Genomic DNA, 25,119 nt, shown 5'->3' with positions numbered 1-25,119 from the left:
CACATTGTACCTAGAGGTCTTTTATAGAGTTGTACAATTGGCTGTGGGCTAGCAAGCAGAGTGTTGGCATTAATTGTGATGCTATTCACCAAATATCCACTGCGCAAGTTTAGGGTTTCAATTCTTCTGTTGTATTATTCATGCAAGCAAGTACAGGGTCCCTGTTGCTTGATGAGTGTAATATAGCATGCTCACTTAATTATGGAGCAGCTCTCACGAGAGGCATATCAGAGGATGTAGACAAGATGAATATGAACACCAGCTTCTCCCGCTTATGAATTGTGGGAAATGCAGCAATTTGCATGGCAAGAGATATGATATGACATATCCTTGTTTCAGTTTTAGCAACACTAGCCTGACCATACTTGAGATGTTTATTATTGTTATTAATATTTTGTCAGGAAGCGGGGAGCTGAGTGACACACAGCCCTGGAAGGGGCTTATTAAAAGAAGTTATTGTTGGCGATCGCCGTAGAGAGATACAACACAGTGATTAATGGTGTGTTTTACAGCTGACAAAAAAGCGCAGAGAGACACAGACCTGGGAGGACAGCGCTGAGAAATCACTGCAAGGAAATTGCTAGGTATGCTTTACCTCTAATGAAAGAAACCATCCTTCAGATGTGCATCATCCTGGACTGTTCGGGGCCATAGGGAAAATGAAACTGTTCTGATTTCTTCTTGTTTTGACCTACTTAATGTTCTCCAAATTGAATGTTCCATAATGAAACAATCTGTTCTTTTGTTTTTGGTATTATATCATGATTGCATCACTTGAGCTCTGAAATGGAAACAAGCTGTTTATAGCTTTTTCCACTGTGACTTGACAGGTAGTGGGACACCATAAAGAGACACAGTACTATAGCAGTCTCTTGTCATTGCAAGACAGTAATACATTTTGCCCATTTCAGTCATGCTGTCTCTGTGCCTCAGCTTCAGAGACATCCAGATTATGTCCCCAGAGATTTGCCGCAAAAACTCTTCTTTTAAAGCCCTGTTGCCTATTTCAAACAGAAATAAAGCACACAATAGAAACACGCTTGTAGCCATCTAGTTGTCACAGTCCAGTGCAGTCCAATCATATCCCCTTTCCTGCCTGCCGTGTCCCATCCCACACTGTCAGTTGAGGTGTAGCTGGCAGCCTCCTGTCTTATCAGCTGTTTTCCCATCACACACTTATCAAAGCTCCCTTTGCTTCTGCGCTTGTCACTGTTTTTTTGTTTACATTGCTCTTGCCTTGGCAAGTAAACCCTGCCAGTTATGTCTCTGTGATGGTAGAGTTTCAGATAAGCCAAATCTGCTCTGTTGCACACCTGGTATGCAGTCACTGGCCAGTTGATTAGATACACCTCTACAATCTAATGCAATCCAATACAACAACTCTGTCTGCCCCCCTCATTTATTGAATACTTTAGAAAGACCTCTTAATATGGTGACTAAGATTGTACAGTAACGGGATGCAAGTTCTGTGAGGAAACAAAGCAGCATGAGTTCATGCTCATTCATTTTGTATAGCTTTTCTGAAGCATGGCCTTATTATAACAGAAATAGATATCATTATTTTGCAGTTACACAATTATTGTTATAACTTATTGATCACAAAGACGCTGTATGGTTACACATATTTTCCTCTTTGCATGTTTGCTTGCAATTGTTCCTATGGGTAATTTGTAAATATTTAAATATATTTGATCCTTTGCTTTCCTTATGTTTCAAGTAGAGCATCTACTGGACTCCTTCTAGTATCCACTAGATTAAATCTGACCTTTGTAGTACTTTTGTGTCCAGCCCTTGGAAACACCCCATCCCCCTCTTTCCAGGGACTCACTATAGCAAGCATGTCAGTCCCCAGCTTCATCGGTCCCTCTGGGAAGATTCATTCATGCCCAGAGGGATGCCGGCTGCAGGCCAATGGAGAGGTTAGCAGTAACCACTAAGCACCATAAACACTGTAGCATTACATTCCATGAACACACCCAGGGGCCTCAGCATTGTGCTGGCTGTGTACACTATCTGGTTCAAGTGATGTCACAGGGGGCAGTGGATTTAAGCAGGTTTTAGTTTGACGCTAATCTCTTTGTGGTAAACGTGGACGAGAGCACTGTTCCTGCCAATGGCATGCGTTAACCCCATTGGATTAACGTGTCTCGTTCCCTCCTCCATTCTCTTAGTATTGTCAGCATGTGTTTTTACCCCAATTTCTTTACACTCAGTCTTAGTTTGGAGTGTAAGCATGATGCCTAGCACAAGCATGATCCCTGCTGTAAAATGGAGTAGAGCCTCACCCTAAAGGTGTGTTGTTGTTTTTTTTTGTGTCTGTGCGTGTATATGTGTACATTTTCTGTGTGTTTGTCATGTTGTGCCTCTCTCCTCATGGATTTCTAATGTTTCCAGGGCTGAATTATTTAGGTAGGTTGCCAGCATGGAGCTACATGATAGCACAGACTTTAGAATGACGGGGTGTGGGGAGGGTGACTAGGACTGCAGATCAGGTAAAAGGGTACCTCATGCTTCACCTTTTCTTCTCTCCACTCCTCTCTTTTGATTGGGTATGAGTGCAACTGGAGAGTTGAAACACAATACCTGGCTCCTTTTTCTGCTTTTATAGCTGTCCGTTTCATTGTCTGCACTGATGCCTAACGCAAGTGAGCAGTCGCATTTTGGGAGCTCTCTCGGCCAATTTCATCGTCCTGAATGGTCTGAAGGGCAAAACGACAGGGCTGCAAGTCGTTGTCACTACTGTGGCACCATTGCAGGGCGTAGAAATTCTCTGGCATTGGGTGGTGGTGACAGTGGAGTGTGGTTTCACCATCACCAGGATATTGGTGAGAAACAGAATCCAGTCCTCCAGCATTTCCAGTACAGTCAGATCCAACAGGAGCATGATCAGCATCTATTGAGGAAGAATTCTGTGCCTGATCTAAACAGCAGCCTCTACCTCCGGCAAGTGAGGACAGGCCATACCTCTGCACCACCTCAGGATTACTACCTGGCTGACACCACTATATCTGGTCAGCCATCTGACCAGTCTGGATTTTACAGGGATAACCAACAGTTGCTCACCAGATCAGCCACACCTTACGGGTCCAGCACTGGGAGGGTAAGGCCTACCTGGGATCAAGGACAGGCAAGGGCCACACCTTCTGTGCTGGCTTCTACACTTACCCCTGCGCCTCCTCCCCCTCCACCTCCTCCCCCTTCTGTTCTTGAGCTGAGCCGTTTGTACAGGGAAACTCTGGCATCTAAGATGATCCCAGACGTCCAGCGAATCGGTGGCAGCTCTCCGGCTCCTGCAGTCTACGGGGTTCAGCCCCTTCTTCCTGTTTACGCAACTCAGCTGCCACCTCTCTCTGCTCACCAAACTTATAACAATATCAACAGCTTGTCCCTGAACCCCTGTGAGCCTACTGCCTCCAATTTAGTAGTGGACCCAGCTTCGCAGCTAATGGACGGAGTTCTACCTCGAGCTTATGGAGCCGTAGCCTCCCAGAGGCTGCCTTATGACCCAAACTATGACCCCAACTCAGCTATGGTGGCTGCCACAGCTGGAATGACTTCCAGCCTGCCTACTCATCATCCCAGTGCTGCAGACCCGAAGAAGATGGTGGATCCTGCTTTCTTGGCTTTTCTGCGAGCTGAAGGCTTGGCTGAGAGCACGATCACCCTCCTGCTGCAACATGGTTTTGATTCTGCTGACACACTGGGGATGATGGAGGATCATGATGTACGCTCTGTAGCTCCTAACTTGGCACAGGCCCGTGTTCTCTCCCGCGTGGTGCTTGGTTGCAAGACAGGTGGGACGGCATTGCGTACCCGATCCAACAGCTTTAGCCATCGCAGTGACCTTTACATGCAGCCCCAGGGTTTGACCATGGATCCTAGCCTCATGCAGCAACCTCCCACCACCCTTCAGACTGTTTCCCCCAGGATGGGAGAGTTTCTTGGCAGAAGACCCAGCAGCGCACCTTCCCAACACCTCTTGGAGACGACCACCTACCCAGGAGCACGTCCACTGGCAACTGGAGCTTTTCCAGACAGTACTGGAGGATATAGCAGTGCTGTGACTCAGGGAAGACCCATCTCCATGTATAATGCCCACACTGGTCTTGCTATGTCTGCTCTTGGACAACAGCCTCCACCAGCCCCAGGCACCCCTGGAACAGCTCCCAAAACCTTCTCTGGCTCTTATTCCCCAATGGAGCTGATGAAGAGACCCCCCAACCTTCCTCCAGCATCGCCAGTAGCCGCTCTAAGCCCCCTTCACAGCCCCCAACTTCTCCGGAAGGGGATCAATGCTGCTCCTGAGAGTGCTATTGTTCCTGTAACCTCTTCTTCCAATCTTCAAGTGCAGAACCTTAACAACACCAAGTTGGTAGGACGTCGCACTGGACCACCAGTCATTGTCTCAACCATGACCACCACACCTGACACAAGTAATGTCATACCTAATCTTTCTCACTAATTTCTTCAAACCCTCTCCTGTGTCTTCTATCCTTGCTGTTGATTTTTTTTCTGTAAGCATTGGTATTTTTTCATTTTTATTTTGTGCTGTCAGAGATCAGATAAATTGTGAAATTTAATTTGGTATATGATAGATAGATATTTGGAATGCTACAAAAAATCAGACTGACAGTCTTTTGAGTGGATGAGTAGCATGTAGGATGCATCTGACAAGTTAAGCAGCTTTACTCTGAGAGGTCTTTTTTTAAATTACGCAACTATTTATACATGTATTGCAACAGACTTGTGTCATTTGCCAGAGGGGATCCTGTCTCATCACCAAGTTGAAACATTTCTTATGAGCAGCACTGCAGTTATTGAGGTCAACAGTTTTGGGTCTTTTATTTTCACTCAATTTGTTGGTCTTAATAATTCTGAAGCAATCTTGTGCTGTTGGTAGTAGTAGTAGTACTACCTTGCTTTTAAATGTCTTTGTGCCTATTAGTTGTGGTACGATTCTTAATACAGGGTAGATGTTCTCATAATGTTCTAATATCCTTTCTTCCCAAGACATATTTACTACATGTCAGAAATATCCTTAGTGTCTTTTGTATGTGAGAAAGAATTTTCTAATGCAGACTTGCTTTCATTCTATTTTACGCTGTACTCTCTCCTAATCAGGGGCTTAACTACCTCAAATCCAATTACACTAATTGGATGTATGGTTGTGCAAACCATAATAGGTAACTGTTTTTATACAGTACAAACTGGACTGTTGTCTGTTTGATATTCTGCTTGCAGATTAATGCAGCTCTAGTTTTTTTTTTTTTTTTGCCACGTTTGTGTGTTTTTGAATCCTATAGTTAAAGCAATATATAGGTGATGGAGTTGATTGCCAATAAACAGCAGTAGAAGTAGCAGCATTATGATGCTGTCTTATTAGGTATCTATTTTGATATATTTTGATTTAGATTTTCAATCAAATATAGCAAGAAGAAAATTATTTATTTATTTATTTATCTTCAGTGGCCTCTCGAAACACATATTTATGTTTGTGGATCTTGTCTGTCTAACGCAAGGCTAATCTATGTATCATGGCAGCGCTCTATGTTCATTTTACCATGACAGTGAATTCTCTGAGACATCTTCTGAGCTTATTTTCACATATAAAGGCCCTGATTTCTCCTCTTAACACATTTCCCTACTGAGGACAGCTGATGAGCTTAGGGAATAAATAAATCTTTTAACCTTGCTTTCAGCCACGTAACCTTGTACCTTGCTTGGCTCTCTAATAGGTCTGTGGGCTGCTACCATTGTTACAGAGTAATGACTTTTATGAAGTGGCTTTCCTTCTTGTGTTGTCAAGGAAATAAGACATGAGGAGCAAGATCTAGAGGAGGGTTAAGAAGTTGTGGGAGAAGCAGGGCTGGAAGGTTCCTTTTCGAGCTTAATGCAGATATACAGAGCTGTCTAGGGTCTCAGTGGCAATCTTTTTTCCACCCTCAAATACACTTTTAGCACAACAAACTCATTTGCATGTAGCTGACATTTGTTGCTTCAGTAATGTCATCTGATAATGGGCAGCCCTTGCAGACAATCGGAAAGCATATTTCTTAATTGTGTGTTGCTAGGTAACCTAGGTTTCAGTGGTAATCAGAGATAGATAATCTTCACATTTAAGGAAAGGGGAAAAGTGGAGCCCTCCATGCCGTGTTGCACATTTATTTTGTGCACTTGTTACTCTTTTTTTTTTTTTTTTTTTTCAGCAGCCATTTGCAGTTGGAGCAGGAGAAAATTGAGTAAAAAATAATAAGATGTTGCAAGACACTTAATGGAAACATTTCTCTCCCTCTTTCTCTCTCTCTCTCTTTCTCTCTGAAGAGTGTACATCTCAAGAGATTGCTTCTCATTTTCGTGCAAAGGCTCTAGTACACCACTGAAGAGCCTCTCTTATTACATGTATGGTGTTTTATGTTCAAACATGCATATTGATGAAAAGTTGACACATTATTCCTTTTGCACCTACTGAATAAATTGGTAGTTTTTCCAATACAAACCAGGCTTCTTTTTATCGTCTTACATCAAAGTGTACATTTATACACAGCTGCTAAGGCCTCCCCATTTCCATATTGTTGAAGTCTCATTTCTGCCAAAGCAAAGCTGTGAAAGCAAAGATGTGAGCAGCAGTGAAATTAGTAGGTCCTAAAAATATTTATGTAAAAAGTGGAGGTGGGAGGGCCGTACCTGTGTACTCCTCTCTGCTGGGCGCTGTCTTGGTTGGCTAAAGCTGTAAGTACTGTTAATAATGGCTTTAGACGGTTGAGGTGAGCTTAGTTGCAACAGTTCCCTTCCACCTAAAGTAGGGAGAGCGCCTTGCAGCACATTTGCCATGGAACTGTCCGTCAGTGGCATCCCACAGAGCAATACAGGTGGGTAAACCTCTCTTTAGTGTCACGTGAAGCAGAATAGCCACTGCTGTAGAGATGTGACTGGCTAGTATCCAACATTGTGTGTGTGTGTGTGTATGTGCTCAGTAGATTATCTAAGGTGGATACTTGCGTGTTGTCTACAAATGCCAGCACGTGGTTTCTTTGTGAAGATAATCCACAGAACATCTTCAGCTGTACTTTTCTGGGCTGGAGACTTAGCAGGCGGTGTGGGGGATGGTGGTGTTTATGGGGGCAGGGCTTGTCATTTACAGGAAGGAGAGAGAGTAGAAGTTGGCAACAGCCTCTCGCAGCCATATGGGAAGTGTCACTTGATGTGTTCACCTGTATCTGTATCTGTTCTCGTGGTGACACTGTTCCCAGGTAGTATCTGCTGCTTCCTGGGAGCTTAGTCAAAACATGGCAGATCCATTTTTTTTTGCTTTCTGACAAGAAGCCATCACTGTTGTGGCTGACAGTTATGTAACCTTTCAGTGCATGGCTCCCATGGGGGACCAAATGGGATTTTAATTTGCCTGCCTATGTTTGGAAGGACATCCACGAGGGTGCATGCCTAATGTGCTCTCAGCCGTCCTTGAAAAAACTGCTTTGTTCAGGTGTCTGACATTGAATTTAGTGTGAACTGTTATTCAGTGAGATGTCCAAAAGGAAACCTTCCCCACATGCCAGTCTGGCAGACTTTCTTTCTGAACACACCTGTAATTCTGTGTGTAGATGTGTGTGTGTGTGTGTGTGTCTGTCTGTCTGTTTGGATGGCACACAATGCACAATGCCGCTGCCCCCCACTATCCTGCCGCAAATATACACAGACCACAGATGTCTGTCTCCCAGCAACAGGAAGTGTTTGTCTTCATCGTAGGCCGGCTGGATATGACAAAGCTGACAGCAGGACATGGGTGCAAGCCCTTAAGTTTCCTCTAACAGTCTCTTTCCTCCTTTGAGCAGCACTATTTACTCTGCTTATATAGTGTAGTTAAAGTATTTGAAGAGTGTGTGAGGGTGTTGACATTCATAGTGGGTGAACATTTTACACATGTTCCCCCTCTTCATAAATATGTGTTTCACTTGCAGAAAAAAAGATGGCTGCAGTTTAGGCTTAAAATGTGGTCATAGATTTCAGAAAGCCATTGATCATCTATTAAAATTTTTTTATGAGAACTGTATTTTAACCCTCAAATAAACTGTACACAATGTATTAGATGTATTATCTTAATGCTTTTTCCACTGTACTGTATATTAACCCCTTCTTTAATTCCTGCTGTCAGTAACATGTTGGTAGGCTCTTATTGTGGAGGGCTAATGGGTTATTTTACCCTGTCCAGAAATAAGCTGAGAATTAGAGTGGAGACATCCTAGTGGCTGCATGTGTCTGCATGTATGAGCTCTAATGTGAAAGTGTGTGTGTGCGTGCAGATTGTACTATAAAGACATCACGTCTCAGTGGTAGTCTGTGTCATCCTCACTAATCCCACTGATATGAATGAGTGACAACAGACAAGAGGTTTTGGCTCACATGGCATCGGTCAGGGGTAATAGCAATCAATGTAATACTCAATCTAACACTGCTGCTGTATTAATGTAATACAGCACCAAGTGCATTCATGACTTCTTGTCTTCAGGCTGATCTTCAGTACATAAAGCAAATGATATGTTGATTGACATTATGTGATTGACTGTCAAGAACTATTCTATGTGTTCAGGATGATTTACTACTCGATTATTCAGTATATTGGGGATTACTGTATAAACCTGTTTATCCCTCAAAAGAAAGTTTTAAACTAGCACTTTGTCTGCGTAGTCATTGCTTAATTTCTGAAGCAGTGTGCTGGAGTTCAAATGTAAGTATATCTGCAAAGTATAGAGTCTACTGTGTGCAAAGATGATGCTGTTTAATGGTCACTGCTTTATTCCTCAATACTTATCCGTAGGCAGTCCTATTATGTGTCTCCAGTTTACAGAGAACCTGGTAAATGTTACATGAACTATCTGCTGCTCCATCTCCACTTAGCCTCTGTATTGTGTCCCTGGGGAAATATGGCCAGGAGAATCTATTTTTCCACTGCAATTGTTTTTGTTCTCAGAAAAAAAAAAAAACGTGAAAAGAAAAAAGTGTTGTTGGGCCCCTATCACCCCACCACCCCTTAACCCTCCCTCGCTGTTTTCTCATGGTTGATCTTTCCAAACCATCGGTTGCGTTCACATAGGGATTAATGGTTTCTGCAAAGCCAGCCAACCCATGAAGGGAACAGAGCCTTCGAGAGAATGAGGAACAGCTGGTCTCCCCCTGCTTGTGACAGCTTGACTGTTTGAGTATGTATTTGTATGTGCATGATAGTAGCAGTAGACCTTTGCACAGGGTCAGAAGTGCTGTTCCTTGTTCAGAAGTGGGTTTTAAGATTGTCTCCCATCTATCCTGCCGCTGCAACTGGTTCTAACTTCTCCATGAGCCATGTTGCGGAGATGTTACCATCAGTTTGTGATGGACAGTAAAGTTTTCTCCGAATTTCTTACCCAATATTTTTTGACTGGTATTCTCTGTAATTAAAAACGTTGAATGAAGAAGCTGACACATTTGACACATTTTTATAAAAGCTAAATACAGTTAACTTATTTGAGGATTAAATGGATCAGAAATGAAATTTAAAAGGGCAAGAGAATTCCTAAGGGTCACTGCTGAGCACTAATGATGATATGAAGTGTGTGAATATGTGACTTTTATGTGCCTGTGTGTGTGTGTGTGTGTGTGTGTGTGTGTGTGTGTGTGTGTGTGTGTGTGTATTGACATGACATGTTATGATTGGTGAGAAGAATATTCCAGCTATTTCTGGAGATCCCATTGTCATGTTTATTCTACGAGTCTCCCCATCCCGTGGCTGTTTTGTTAACAGGATAGCAGCAATGTGTGCTCACTGCTTGTGCTGTTAGAATGGCAGCACTTTGATATAATCTCCCCAATTATCCGTCGTCACTTCTGTCGTATATTATCCCTCTCTCCGCGGCAGCTGGGAAAAAGATTGGTTTTGTGCATGTCGAACGGCAACAGCTGCATCCACTAAAACAGACAACTACCTCTGCACACCTCCCCGGCCCTTTTTTTCGTCTCCCTCCCTCTCATTTTCTCTCACTCGGTGGTGGGCAGGTCACCCTGAATTATTCATTAGTGTGAAATGAAAAAGCTCATGGATATTGAATATCCCCTCTGAAGTGGTGGCCAACCTTGTGTTTTTTTTATCTTCTTCATTTTTTTTCACTGCAGCTGAAAAGAGTAAAGAGCAGCAGATCTCATTGCCAGGGTGTTTCAAAGGTTAACCAATTGCTTTACCTTGTGCACATATTTACTTTTTTCATGGTCTGTGGTCAGCTTGGAGGGGGCGGAGAGAGACAGAGAAACAGAGAGGATGAAGAATAAAGTTTAGGAAGAGAAAAGATGAAAAGACCAGCAATAAAAAGGCAGAACAGTAATCTGTGTTCCTGTGGATATTTAAGAACTTTTTCCTCTGACCACCACAGTGGGTAACCTCGTTGTGTCTCTGTGGCTGATTTGCTAACCTTTCTTGTCGCGTGTTGTGAGGCCTTTACCTTCCTGGAACGAGCGCGCCTGTGTTCTGTTGTGGTCGTCCCGATCGACCGGTTGTTATTCGTTTCCCATGCGGCCCACTGTGTGCCTCCATTGTCCCCCTGCCTCTTCTTTTGTCCTGTGGTTTGATCTGAGGCCCGCACTGCAAATCAATGCTACCGGTTGCCATTCATTCAGCTCAGCAGCCAACAAACACAGCAGGGACTCTCAGTACATCTCCCAAGTGAGAACATATAAAATAGGCAGCAAGGATAAGGGAAAAGCTTCAGAGCCATGTTTTTTTTTTTATTTATTTTTTTTATCTTTAGGACATTTTAGTCACATTTGAATATTTCTGCGTTCACCATTTGCTGGCATTAGTGTTTTTATTTGTCTAACAAGCTGAATGTTGTTTCCCTAAAGGACAAAGAGTTGAAAGCGCCTCCTTTATGCCACTGAGCAGATGTTAAGATAATGAATAAATACAATAAAATCAGACTGTTCAAGGGTCTACTGTTTTGTGTGTTAAACATGGAACATGTTTTTTTTTGTTCAGCGGTAGGAGAGAACAGTGCAGCACTGACCTGGCATTGACCATTATGCTACCACCGCTCTGTACCCTTTCAGTCATTACAGTCCATTTTCCTCCATTCCCAATTTCTACTGCAGCATACACAATTACCCAGGAATCCTTTTAAAAGTATTCCCAAGTCATACAAAGACCAAACGTGCCTGCAGGAATCAGCCTGGAGTTTAACTGGCTAACCTTTTCTAAAACTATGCTGAACAGAGTTGTAATGACTGACAATTGCAGAATGGAAAGCTATTTAGTTTTCCTATGAATAAAACAAGTCAAATTATTTGTCTTACAGGAAACATTATTGAGGCTCTTTTTTTTTGTTATTTGAGAACATCCTGTTACCTCTAGGTAACTGTGCTGTAGCATAGAAGTGAAGTGAATTGGCTGACAGCATATAGGAAGTGGCACAGTGTCGGTGTTGTGTAAAGGTGTCAGGTGTTCCAGGTGTCGGATTGTGTGACCATAACACAAACTCCAGTTACGGTAGCTTTCAGGGTATTGTGAGTAGTGGGAAAGGGGTATGTACTGCCAGAAGAAGTGTGAAATATCATCTGAGTAGGTGGGTGTGAGTTTCTTTCCAGAGGATCTAGAGGATGAAGCAAGGCGGGGGGAGGGGTTATGATGATGAAAATGGCTGTAACTCTTTAGCAAAGTGAACTTTGAAAGGCTGTAAGTGGACACCTCATAGTATCTGATGGCTGACTCCTGGTTGACAAGACCTTGAGACCCCAGCGTATTTATCGTAATGGAGCACAGCTGGGCCGCAGCTTTGATGGGTTAATAGCCATATGACAGCTTCGGGGGGAAAGTGGGATGTTTTTGTGTGTGTGTGTGTGTGTGTGTGTGTGTGTGTATGCATGCATTTTATTTACTCTGCAGTCTACGGAGTGGCACGCAGGGGCCACACTTGGGAGGGTGGGACTCTTTGCTGCTCCGCTCTCTCTGCCAGGCCAGATGGCTCCTGTCACTGAAAGAGGAGGAGGAGCGATGGAAGGAAAAGGGGAAAGGAGGGAGCTCTGAGTCGCTCTTAACCGTGCCAGAGTGGCCCGTCCCCAGAGCCACCACATCTGGAGACCACCTGCAGCTGGCTCACCCCACTTCCTCCATCCTCTTCCCTTTCCCTCTCGCTTTTTTCGCTCTGTTTTTCCAGAGGGGGGAGGTGGCAGCAGTGGCAGTGGAGTGTTTGGTCAGGCTGTGACTTGTGCCCATATTTCAGCAACTTTAGTGTCTTTCTGCTATGGGTCGAGGAGGACGGGGAGGAGGGAGGGAGTGAGTGGGGAAAAAAAAAAGTGCAGCAAAATATTTTATGGCTCCAGCAGCCTCTGAGAATTGTGGGTTTTGTATTTGTTATATTTCACTTTTTTATTCATCCCCAAGTAAAACAGCATAGTGAGAATGGTCGCTTTTCATCCCTCGCTGTTGCTGCAACTGATCCAGAGGCCACAGGGGGGCTGTTCCTGCCTGGAAAAAAAAGCCCCCCCCCCCTAAATAAAATACACTCATTTGCATTCCCATGCTCTAATTTAGCTGTGCTCTCTCTCTCTCTCTTTCTCTTTGTCTTTAACTATCTCTCTGTCCCTCATCCTTGCATCTTTTCAGCCCTGGTACTTGAGGTTCCGCAGAGATTGAAAGTGGGAGGGAAAAAGTAGAGGGGAGGCAGAGAAAACAAAAGCACAGAGGCGGTGTTGACTCTGGGTTGTTATCTGGACCACTGCTGAGGGGGTGGGGGTTTCTTGTGTGTATGTGTGTGCGTCTGCATACATGCCAAGAGTAGGCTTATTTGCCCTGGCTGCTGCTGCAACGGCAGGTGCCTCTCACTGGATAAACCTGGGCCTCCTAAATAAATATTAAACATGGGGAAATTTGACTTGTGTCACCTAAACTAAACAGTTACTGCCCTGAGTCCTCATCCGCCTCTTGTCACACCAACGATGTCCAGTCCACTGTGGATCAGCCATCTTACTAACCCAATAGCCAAGAAGTGTCACTGAACACAGGGGACAGTTTAGGGCATTTTAATGTAGTAAAATCAAAACCCAGTTTCCAGCATGGATCTTATTTTGTTCAGTGACTGTGTTTCCACAGATTTTTAAACTCTTCAGCTTAGTTGCTGAGTCAAAAAACATGACCTTTGGCTAAGGTTGCATTATTCATTCACTGTGTACGAGGTTAGAAGCGACTATATAGAATGTTGTCTGTAGGGAAAGGTTCACGTCTGAGCACATTTTCTGCTTTTTCTATCACAGCGGTGGATCACTTGGTAAACCTGTTGCATGCAACCTCTTGTTTCTGTGTATTGTCACACAAAAAAGTCCAGCTAATTCAAATAAAGTGCTAAAAGAAGAAGCACCTATCTAAATTAAAAAGGCAGTGTACTGTACTTTGATGCTAGTTGTTTTCCAGGTACAGGTAGCTGCTGGCTACTTGTAATCCACATTCCAGTTGTGCATGAACTAGCTTTTTTTTTCCTGCAGCAGATGAGAATTGCACAGGAGTAAACGCAACACACAATACTTTGCTGTATTTAGGACCTAATAAGAGTTTTAGGGCAGGCAAAAAGTAACTTAAACTCCAATAAACAGTGGTACAGTACTACACGCTGACAGTATCTCACAAATCCACACACTGGATAACCTCTTAGATCAGCTGAAACACAGATATCTGCACAGTGATTCTCCAAAAAGACCGTAAGCATACTTGTAACAACTATCAAAGCACCTCGTCTGTCTAGAGTGCAAAAGGAAAGTCTGACAGCAGGTTCTCATGGCTGGTTAGGTCTTACTCTGTCCGTGTCCCCTGAAACCTACATATCACCACTTAGCCACAAGGTCATGCCCCCTACAGTTGTTGCTCTCTCACTCTGCTATTGCATTTTTTTTAGACGGATAAGGACATTTGATTTTAAAACTGATAGAGTTGGGTCACTACTATAAAATAAACAAATAGTTGGAGATGTCGGCTATGAAACTTCCACCTTTACTCCAGCCGCTCATTACTCCACAGATGAGTCTGTCAACATCAGCATTTCATCAACACTGTTTCTTCAGTAGAAATGGATTCTGATGAAAACTGTTTATCAGAACTTACTCCCCTCACTGTGAGCACCACAGATGTTCACAGTGAGGTTTTTGAACATCTGGGACAAGTACTCTGAAAGTTGAGAAGATCAAACCAAAATTATGCATATTTTAATCCCACTTGAGGTAATTGAGAAATAACTCATTGCTTAATGACAACATGCTGGATCATAGTCTAGATACCTTTTAAAGATACAGTTAAAACTACAAAAGGACTCAGCAACAGCGATCCACAACAAAAAGAATTAAGAGTAGAAAAACTGAAAGCAAGAAAAAAAGTTACTGTAAATCCGACGGGGGAATTCTCTAGGATACATCTGAGCTGAACCCCCTGTTGACCCAAGTTCAGCATCTGACATGGACCCTGAACCTCTGGTCATAAGCCGAACCCTTGTACCAAGGCTGCCTCGTTCTACCACTCGTTTTCTTAAAATCCCTTTAAGTGCTTTAGGGGGATTTAACAGGCCTCTACATCCATCGTCCTCTCAGCAGCCAAGTTCCAGCGCTTACAGGAAAAGGGCGCTTACGGTATAATTAGGCTGGTTAAAGAAGAGGGCTCCCGCTCAGTGGTAAATCCACATGGACTCTAAGGAGACTCGGGCCATTTGTTGGGTCTGCTAGAGCATGACTGCTGCACTGGATGTCTCACTGTACTAAAGGTCAGGGCTTAAAGAAAGTCATGCAGCAGGAGGGAGATGTGAGTGTAGACTCTCAACTATGACTTCAACAGCGAATTTGAAATGAAACATTACACTTGCACTGCGTAAAAAATGAAAACCATAACTGCAGCACCTTTTTCCTATAAAAAAAAGGTGTTTTTTTAAAGAGAAAGAAAAGCAGACGAGGCCATTGTTTAATTTTTGGGTACCGATATGAAAAATTTGAAGCTAACTTGTTATAATTAATAAATGCATGCACAGGTTTGTACATGAGATTGTTTCAAATGAAATGGACGTGTTCACTTTGTTCCTAAAGGCGTGGGTTGTGGCTATATCTTATGGCAGCAGCGGCTGGCGGGCCAACAGATGCAGCCTTCAGTACTGGTTTAGACCCACGTCTGGCTGTGCTACATCTGAAAGAAGAAATGTGTTTGTTTTGGGGGTGGGGTGCAAGACCTGCTGTGCCAATCTGTTCTCATTAGTGTTTACTTGCCCCCTTTAAACGTGTAACAACATGAGTCAGGAGTAGAGCATATAGCTGTTTGCTTGCACGAGGCCTGTGGCTGCATGTAACCCATCTCCTTTGTCCAGTTTTTCCATGAGATTCACATTATTCTGAATTCATTAGGTTTTGAATATCAGCCCACTGGAGAAATCACAAGCAGATCTACAATCATTCCTTCTTGAAATTTGTACTTGTGATCACAAGAATTAACACAAATTGAACTACCAGATTAGATTTCCAGAATAAAAGTACAGAATAAAGAGTTTTGTCTGCTTTTAAAATGTCTTAATTGGCCAAATAATCACAAAACAATCTTGGAGAACATACTGCAAACAGCTATAGTCAGATATAATCCTAAACTGCTTCTACTGGAGTTCATTTTTCCTTTTGACCTGTGGAGTTAGTGATCATCAGTGGCCACTCACAGAATCGACACTGTTCTTTGATACGACCTTCCTTCCTCTTTTTAAAATATCCCCCACCCCACAGAGTGGCTCTCTCTTTTGAGAAGCTGTGATCTGCCACATTCTATATTAACATATTGCTGTCAGTCAGCACCCCCTCCTCCTGCACATCCTCTAATGTTATTGAAGAGAGAAAGATCAGACGGGCAGCCGTATCCCCACACTCCATCAGGAGTGTCTATACGCATATGTATGTCTGTGTCTGTGTGTGTGTGTGTGTGTGTGTGTGTTTGAGTGTGTCTGGCTGGCTGGCAGGAAGTGGGGGCTGCTGCCTTTGATGGTCACACTCCCTCAGATGTGTCATTGCTACAGACAGCATCTCGGCTGACAAGCCATGTCTCCGCTCATTGGGCTGAGAAACAACAGTCCTGATAGTCACCCAAATATACATATACATGTACACACACACACACACACACACACACACACACACACACACGCGAAAACACTCTTAACGTGGATACACACAATTATACTGCACAAAAAATTTAAGTGGCTTCAAACTGGGATGGGCACATCCACCCATGTCCTGAGCCAAACTGCTCAGGCTGTTCCACCTTTCCACTTTACTGTCAGTGATAATCAGTTTTGGCGTGTGACTGTGCTGGGCTCTTTGTCTATTTGTCGCGCCTGTCATGCAGCCGACGAGGTCTGTGTGTGTATGTATTGGTGTGTATGTGCGTTGCCATGCTCTGGTCACGCTGCAGAGTTGCAGGGAGGCTCTAGTTACATTGTTATTCTAAACAGGGTGTTTTCAGCCACTCATTCAGCAGAGCGATCTGTCAGTTCGCTCCCCACCCTCCGCTTCCTCCAGGGACCAAACTGTGAACTTAACACACTCGGCTCTGATGACTTTCCTGATGGTGCGAAAAACAGCCATCTCTGCAGCTGTAATGTTATTGCTGGAGTGGTTTGAATGTTGCATTGTTCCTCTGGTTCAGAGTGTGTCTGCATGCATGTGTGTTTCTGCGTGTGTATTGCATATTTAACGGGAGGGAGGGGAGAGTGAGTGTATATTCCACTCTCTTCCCAGTAACCCACAAAATGCCAGGGTGGGGTGAGGTTGTGTTTTTGTGTGTTTTTTTCTGTTTTTGCGTGGTGACGGGTTGGGGGGCTAGGGGGTGTTGAGGTCTAGATGAAAGTGGAAAAGCAGAGGAAGAAACCTAATAATCGAGAGAGGGAGGTGAGGCTGGGAGTGAACGAATGCAAGAGTGTGTGTAACAGAGGGGAGAAAGGGGGCAGGCGTTCTTAAAACACTGTGGAGTCCAGATCAGAAATAAAACATAAAAAAGGGGAGAAGAAGAAGGAGGAGGAGGGAAAAAGGGAGGAGGGATTGTGCTCGAGTGTGTTATGTGTACAGATCCTATGAAGTGAACGCAGCTGGGGAGTAAATTGTGCGAGCCCGGAGAGCTCAGCTCTGCTAGTTTGAGCTGGCATTTTTGGTTTAGATAGATTTTTTTTTTTTTTTTTTTATGCTGCAAGATCTTTTTTTCTGCCCCTCCTGGTTGATTATCAGCAAAGACAAAGGCAAAAGAAAAGAGCTAAAGAGAGAGAGACAGAGAGAGACGCACAGTGAATAGATGTTGCGCAGCTGACAGCAGAGGAAGCGGCAGAGAGAGTTTCCAGCCATCGCGCTCCCCGACTGCAGCCTTTTTTTTCCTGGGAGATAAAAAAAAAGGACAAAAGCGTCTTCCCCCGCCTTCTTCGACCCACTACCATCCGATCACCAGCCTGCACATTGCTGTGTGTGTGTGTGTGCACGTAAGAACGCCAGTGCATTTTTCCCAGCCCTCAAGGAATGGACTGAAGATGATGCAGCCGGAGGCATAGTAAGAGCTTGCGCTGCAAAAACCCCTTCCCCTTTGCCAACAGGGCCAGACCAAGAGGAGCAACTCAGGGGGAGGGGGGAGGGGGGTTAAAGGATTGGAGAAGGAGGAGGAGGAGGGCAAGAAGAAAGAGGGGGATACCCTCTTTGGATTACTGCAGAGGGTCTTCAACTTCCCTTTTTTGTATTTTTTGCTGTTTTGCGCCTCACTTCCTTCAGACATCTTCTGTTTTTGCTGCGATGCATAGTTTTTAAGCCAAAGAATGTGGAGACAACATTTTCCAGGCAAGCAGCATGTTTCCTGTTTTCTTTTCTGGATGTCTAATAAAGTCTGGCATGTGGGAGGTAGGAGGGAGGTAGGTGGATGGGTAGGAGTCAGGGAGTGTGGATAAGAGGAGGGAGAAGGAGAGTGTGTGTGGGTGTGTTGTGTGGTTGGTAAGGTAGGCGAGAAGTTGGACTGTGTTGTCATTTCGACATCCACCCGTCTTGTAATTCTGCACTTATCTCAGTGGTTTTGTTTCCTCTGCGGGTTCAGCGAGTGCTCTGTAACTCCGGGCAACGCCAAAGAATAAAAACGCGGGAAAAGGAGATTGGGTGTGGGGGGGCGGGATGGGAGGACTGGTGTAGTTGTGCCGTGGGTGCTGTTGACACTCGCTTTTGTGCAGGCCCGGCCCGCCCATGCACACAGAGGGTACCATTTAAAACAGGCGTGCGCTCATTTTCTTGGCAGGGGATAGATTGGTGTGGCGGGCAGCCGGGTGGTGACAGGGGTGGGGCACTGGCAGCACAGGACAAATGGCCTTTGTGTGCTACTTTTGGGTAAGTGAAGGCAGGGAAGTGCAAGGAGGAGGCTGCCAACAAAGGGTGCTTGTACCCACCCCCACTCTCTCGCCCTCCACCATCCTTCACCCGCTTCACCCCCTTCCATCAACCACTACAACTTATGCAGTGCTGTCACGGGCAGATGAAGGGTGTGTGTGTGTTTGTTTGTGAAAGAAGGAGGAAAGTAGTAAATAGGAGTAATTCACCCTCAGTAAACCAGAAGTACACAGTCTGGCAGAGTGCCATATGAAAAGGGAAGAAACTCCAGCAAGGAAAACAAAGTGTTGTTTGACCCAACGGCACATCTGTTCATTATGCCAAGCTTCTCCGTTACTCCACAGTCAAACTCTTGGCAGTCCGCCAGGGTTATGCGTGGGTTCCTATTCATTTGTTGCGACATACATGCATGTATGTGTCCATGTTCTGCATATGGATCTCACTTTGCCTTTGCAACTTGTGCCTCCACAGGAACACTTCCTGTCCACGATTAGGGTTGAAATTTGAAGGTATTTTATTTAATGGGAGTATATGATAAAATCCATTTGAAGCTACATGCTCCAAATACTGGAAGTTTATGGCTGTTAACTTGTTTAACTTTTTATATTATATGATGTTAAAACCATGAAAATCTATGCAATGCATAATTTGGCGGGCTCCTTACTCTGTTGGTCCCACGGACTTGCAAAATAACAGTTTACTTGCAAATGTAGAGTAATGTCAGAGGTTTTTGGGTATGTTTTTTTTTTTTTTTTAACAAATTATCTTTGGCCGCGCACAGATGCCAAATTTCAGACAGCACATTAACCAGAAAACAGCCAAGTTTGAGTTTGGCCTTTGAGCAAGTTACTTGGAGAATTAGCGTTAATTAGCTACAGCTGATTTCATCTGCTGCCAGCGATGTTTGCCATTTCAAACAGTAAAAATTAGCATTCAGTGACAATTTATTATGAGAGGTCTAGAACCTGAATGTGTTGTGGATTCCTCTGTGCTAATATAAAAAGATTATCTAGAATATTACCCCTGTTGTCCCTCCATGAGCATGTTCCTCCATATCCACACAGCCTCCACTTGTTTGACTGGCTGCATTAACCAGAGAGGGAATGTGGGTCATGTTTCTGCATAGTTCGAGTTAGGGTGGCACAGTAAATGGCCGTAATTGTTGGTGGTCAGCAGCAGCAGTAGCCCCCACCCACCCTTGTTGTCAAGCTGGGGCCACCTGCAAACAGCAGTTTGGGGTTGCTAGGTAACCAGATGATGATAGTATGGTGAAGGGCTTTTCTGGTCGCCCATTATCACTAAAATGACTTCTCTTCTCTTCTCTTCTCTTCTCTTCTCTTCTCTTCTCTTCTCTTCTCTTCTCTTCTCTTCTCTTCTCTTCTGATTTTCTAACCACAACATAACTGTTTTCCTGTTCCCTTCTGGTCCCTCTTCTCCTCATGGAGGCAACTTAACACTTGCAGTAGAGGCCAGCAGTAGGAAGAGACTCCCAGCTCCCTTCTCCACATAATGGAAACTCTGGCCTCATCTCCCGATGCGCCACTCAGCTACATCCTGCTGCCAGACTCTGACTAAGTGTTGCTGGCTCAGGAACCACAACCTCCAGCCTGGGCCGAATTCGGGTTCCACAAGCATTTGTCTACAGGAATGATTAGAATTAAAGTACGGATGACTTAGTCAGATTAAACAAAAAGTGCAAAAAGCCTCATCTCGCAAATGCTAGTCATCTGCATCAAGTGGTTTTAAGCCTTTTCACTTGAGACCCACATTTCTAGAATTATTTTTATAGTGACCTAGTTCTCATTTTTGATGAGTGCTGTGCATTCTAATTGTGAAAAATGTTAAGGACTACTAATTAAGCTAAATATATTTATTTTACGACTTAAAAATACTTCACTTGCATAATCTCTAGCAGTAAAACATAACAATGTAAAACATAATTGTGAGCTACATGACAAATCCTCTGTAGGTTTTAGCAGGTTTTGTCATTACAAGATAAATAACTGCATGTATATATTCAGAAAGAGCAGTGGGATGTGACAAGTACTGAACCAATTGTTCAGTTAATTAAAAATCAGTAAGTAGATAATATGAGTGTAAATGAACTGAAATTAAGTGTAAACACTTGATTATTGCAAAAGGCCAACATCACTTTGAGCTGTCACTGTGCTTGATATTCCATAGCCTGATTAATTAATTAGGTAAAAAGGGGATTTTTAAACTGATAACTAATGAGTAAAATCATTAGTTCCATCTGGATCTGACAGAGTACGTTCACATTACACAGATAGAACCAATCTTTGTGTGTTAACATGCACGTATTACTTACTGGCAGGTAAACCAGTGAGAACAACTGCCTCCCTCAGTGAAAATGTACTCATCCCAAATCATCACACACACTTGCAGCCTGGCAACAGTTTAGCACCAAGCAGAGGAAGTGAGAATACGGAGGAAATGAGAGAGTTTAATCAATCAAGGAGTAAAATTAAGTGCACTCTGCTTCCTGTAGTTCTGACATGACCCTTTATACACAGCCTCTCACAGTGAACATATCTTGACATGTGGTTCACGGTGCAGTAGTGACTGTCCTCTGGTTTCTGCTCCATTCGTGGCTCTGTTTAAATCTCCGGCTGTTTGCAGTCAGGCGGCCAGCAGCTGCTTTAAACCAGGAGCCTGTGGAGAACATGGCAGAACTGCTGATCACCTTGTTTTATTTCTGCGTGTTGCCTGTAATTGAGCTGCTAGAGTGATGCTAAAAGAAGAGCGATGGACGACACGGTGGAGATGAAAGCTTGTTTCAATGCAATACAACACAAAATTAGTTTTTGACACTAAAGGTCATTACTGTCGTTTGTGGGAAGACCTTGGGGAGACTGTAACCATGTTAAGATCCAATTCCCAATCGGGGCCTTATTGCATTTTCACAATTGGTGATTTGCAGGTCAATAAAACAATATTTGAAGAGATGCTTTAAGCTTTTCACTCCTCTCACCTACAATTTAAACTGGAAATCATGGATGGATTGAGACAAAAGCACAAAGAACAAAACTCTCAATGTTGTTGTTTGACCCTCACTAAAAGCAGGTGATGGTGCAGGATGGAAGAAACTGACACACCTGCCTCACGTAACATGTTTGAATAGATGAAATAATATTGCAGATAATTATATACATTATCAGATTGTTCTAGATGCGAAAACCACAGACATGCGATCATGTATTCCCACAGAGAGGAAGGGTGAGAGCTGTGTCATGAGCTTGATATGTGCAGCTGACAAACCCACTGGTTCTGGTTGAGACTGGTTTGATATACATGCTGTCAGTTTACCACAGGGGGAGTGTTGCCTGTCACCTTCCTACTTCCCCAGCCGAATACATGATCTCCTTTCCATCAAAATCAGCAGAGTGAGAATCAATCTGTCACACAGGAGGACACGCACACAAACACTAGAAAGACAGATTGATAGGAATGAAAAGAAAATAATAGAAAAAGGAGACGAGGAATAGCAGTTAAGGTGAAAGGATGACAGCAGGAAGAGGCAATGCACACGAAAAGACAGCTGAGGAATTATAAGAGGTGAGGTAGGTAAGAAATTTACATGAAAAGAGATAAAGGGAGGGTGAAACAGATATGTGGTGAGCAAATAGAGATACAGAGCCAGACATCTGTAGAAAGGAGAAGCTGTCAGAAGATGCTATCGTACAGGGAGAGATCTGGGAAAGTACAGCGTCGCAGATGAGATGGTGAAATGTAGTAGAGTTGGTGAGAGCGAGATTGAAGAGTAAGAGACTGAAAGGTCAGAGAGACAGAGAGAAACCCAGTGGATGATTCATGGAGTTCAGCCTGTCTAACTTCTGCCTGAGGGTTCGACACAGCTTTCGTGCCACTCATCTCCCCTACTACAGTACCTCATCTGCAGCCGTTCTCACTTAGCCACCCACTGCTGTCTATAGTATGTTACATACAAGTAACCACTGGTTAGGTGAAGCAGAAAGTAGGAACAGGGTTACAGGTTGCTTGTAGTGCTGATGTCAGTGCAACTGTTCTCTGTGTGCTTCTTAGCCTCTGTTAGATTATTACTACGAGCATTAGCTTTTTCTCAGAGGACCAAAATAAAGATCAAAGGAAAGCAAATATGGGACCACTGGATATCTAAATGTTAATGTTACTCAGAGTATTCTGTTGACACATTATTCATAATAACCATTAGCCAGCCTAACCTTAACCTTTCACCCTTGTCGCCAAAAATAAATAAAAGCAGCTTTCAACTGTTAAACAGTCTAAGCTTCAAGTGTAATCTTACGCAAGAACACACATCACGCTGATACACTGGGACTGGAGCATCATATCTTTTGTGCTGTGATCAAAAGGGGTAGGTCCATTCCAGGAATAATGTCTGTAGTCAGTCCATCTAAATCCTCCATGATCACTACATTAATGTTATCCAACTATTTAGCTTCTCCTCTCAAGCCAAGCCCAGTGAACAGTATTGTTATCAAAATGTGAGTCAATCCAACTTCTGAATCATTGCTCTTCAGAGCAGAGGGAAATAGACGCTGTGTGAACAAATAGACTAAGGTGCCAAAAATATCACTAATTGCTATAAATCAGACCTCAAGATGATGTCAGAAAAGCAGATAATCCTCGCATTTGAGAAGCCGGAACAGAATTTGGTTCGATTAATAACTGGCTTGGGCACGAAGCACAAACACAAGCTTCACTCGCGAGCATGCTCTCTCGCACACTCGTCAGTTCGGTGTAATGGTCTTGGTCGTTGCCGCCCCGTCTTTACCAGCTGCCTCCATTAATATTCAACGAGTTGTCAGTTGCAGATGTGGCACAGACAGCCAAGTTGCCATGCCTCACCTTCCCTGCCGTCATGTCATCCATCTTGCACAGGGATGTGTGATGAGTAGGCAGTGGGCTGCGGGTGAGGAGAAGGGGGTGGGTGGGGGGGTGGACAGCTATCTTGTCAGTCTGTCAGGCCAGGAAAGAAAATCTTCTCCGCCATTTTTTTCTGAGAGTGTGAGAAGAGGAACCAGGCGTTTGTGCCTCCGACCTCAACTCTGGGTACAGGTGCCAGTGGTGCCAAAAATAAAGTGCATTAAAACTGGCAGGCAAAGCCTGTTAAGTGATCACCATGACAACAGGCACGGGGAGACGACACCTCCGCTCCAATCCTCCCCCTGCCCTGAGAGGCTGCACTGCTGGACTGCTCGCTTTCTGTCAGCTGGGCTTTCTCGGAGTCTCTCCTGTCGTTTATGAGCTCTCTCTCTCTCCTTTCATCCTCCTCTTCTCCTCTGATACGTCTCCTGGGAGCTCTTTAGGCTAACAGGCAGTGTTTAGTCTGTTTTAATGCGTGCTCCGTTTTACATTTTAGTCTCCCTCTCTCTTCTGTCTCGCTGTTTCCCTTCCTCCCCCTCCCACCTGTTTGTTTTGCCGCTGCATGTTTCGCCGTTTATGCAGTAGCCACACACACAACTTTGTTCTCTTCTAATCTCACCTTTATCTACTATAATCAGCTTCCTCTGCCGCTGTAATCGTACCTAACATGTCTCTAATGAGCCTTCCTCCACCTCTCCTGTCCCTTCCCCCACCCTGCTCCTTATCTCAACCCCAGAGTCTGACGTCATCGTGGTAATCTTTGGGATAGTTTTAACAGCACACCAATGCACACGCAGAGTGAGGTCACAATTAAGCATTCAGATATGGATCTTAGCAGCAAACTAGAAGAGACTGGCAAAACACTAGATAAGAATGTGATGTAATGAAATCGCACAGAAACATTCACAGGGGACCTTGTTGTTGCAGATTTTTGACCTGTTGTATCAGCATGGACAGATCCACAGCTGCTGACTCCGAGTGAAGATCAGGACCTGTGTGGTGGCAGGCTGCAGGTTCTTAGTGGGGAACAATTGCTTTCCTTCTCAGGTCCATCCATTCAGACAGACTTCTGTGCTGCACTACTCTCGGAAGCAGCATGAATATTGATGCTCCTCGCTTCTTAACATTGTATGAAGCCGGGCTGGTAATTGTCTGTCTCCTCAGCGCGACATGTCTTCTTCAGTGGGATGTGTGAGAAGGTCGGCACACTGGGGAGCTCGACTCTCCTCGGCTCTCTTCACTTTAAGTGAGAAAAGTGGCGAAGGGAGGGAGAGAGAGAGAACGAGAGCAAGTCGAGCGGAGACAAAACCAGAATTGCGACATGCACTTTGTCAAGTGCGCTGAAGTGCAGATGTGAGTTGGCTGTGGGTTTGTTTCAGGCTTGTAGCATTTTCTCTAACGCTCTCCATTTCAATGATACATGGCTCTTTTGAGGCCGGGCAGCAGTGAAACTCATTTCTAAAGGTGCAGCTCATAGTTTTTTTTTCTTCCTCTGTTCCGCAGCTGCTGGTTCTACTCACATTGAGGCAAATGTACAATCCTCTCCTTTGAACTGAGAAATGAGAACAACCAAAGTATGTGCGCGTTCATGTACAGTTGTGTCGTACATTCACACAAGGGAATATATTCCTCTTGCTATGATGGAGTGCATGCATTTGTGCATCTGTATACAGAACAGCATATAATACTGTATTAGTATCCCCAAGGTTTTGCATGTGACTTAAGTGTTTAGGATTCATGAGACCAAAGGGATTCCTGTAAGTGAGGCTGTGGTCTAATCCAGTCTTCAGTAGGTGCATTGATTTATTGAGCGATGCCTGTTAGTTAGTAGAAAACCTGCTTCCTACAATATCCTAATCAGCA

At 44.0% G+C, this 25,119-nt stretch overlaps 1 protein-coding gene across 4 annotated transcripts in view; it reads left to right on the top strand.

The window, feature by feature from the left end:
• The window catches only part of LOC113156027 (C-terminal-binding protein 2), an 81,399-nt gene that overhangs the window by 42,001 nt on the left and 14,279 nt on the right, over positions 1 to 25,119 (top strand). Inside the window, exon 1 of one of the 4 annotated variants that reach the window (XM_026350836.1) lies at positions 2,633 to 4,433. The exons of 2 other annotated variants lie outside the window; for them this stretch is intronic. In XM_026350836.1, the coding sequence (XP_026206621.1) occupies positions 2,633 to 4,433 (1,801 nt within the window). Of the gene's footprint in view, positions 1 to 2,632; positions 4,434 to 17,669; positions 17,839 to 25,119 lie in introns of those variants that run through there. One more of the 4 variants, XM_026350839.1, reaches the window with a different exon arrangement.

This window comes from Anabas testudineus, chromosome 19 (assembly GCF_900324465.2).
Source record: "Anabas testudineus chromosome 19, fAnaTes1.2, whole genome shotgun sequence".
NCBI classification, from domain to species: domain Eukaryota; kingdom Metazoa; phylum Chordata; class Actinopteri; order Anabantiformes; family Anabantidae; genus Anabas; species Anabas testudineus.
Note: the sequence above shows the minus strand (reverse complement) of the source record. Positions and strands in the feature narration are given on the sequence as shown.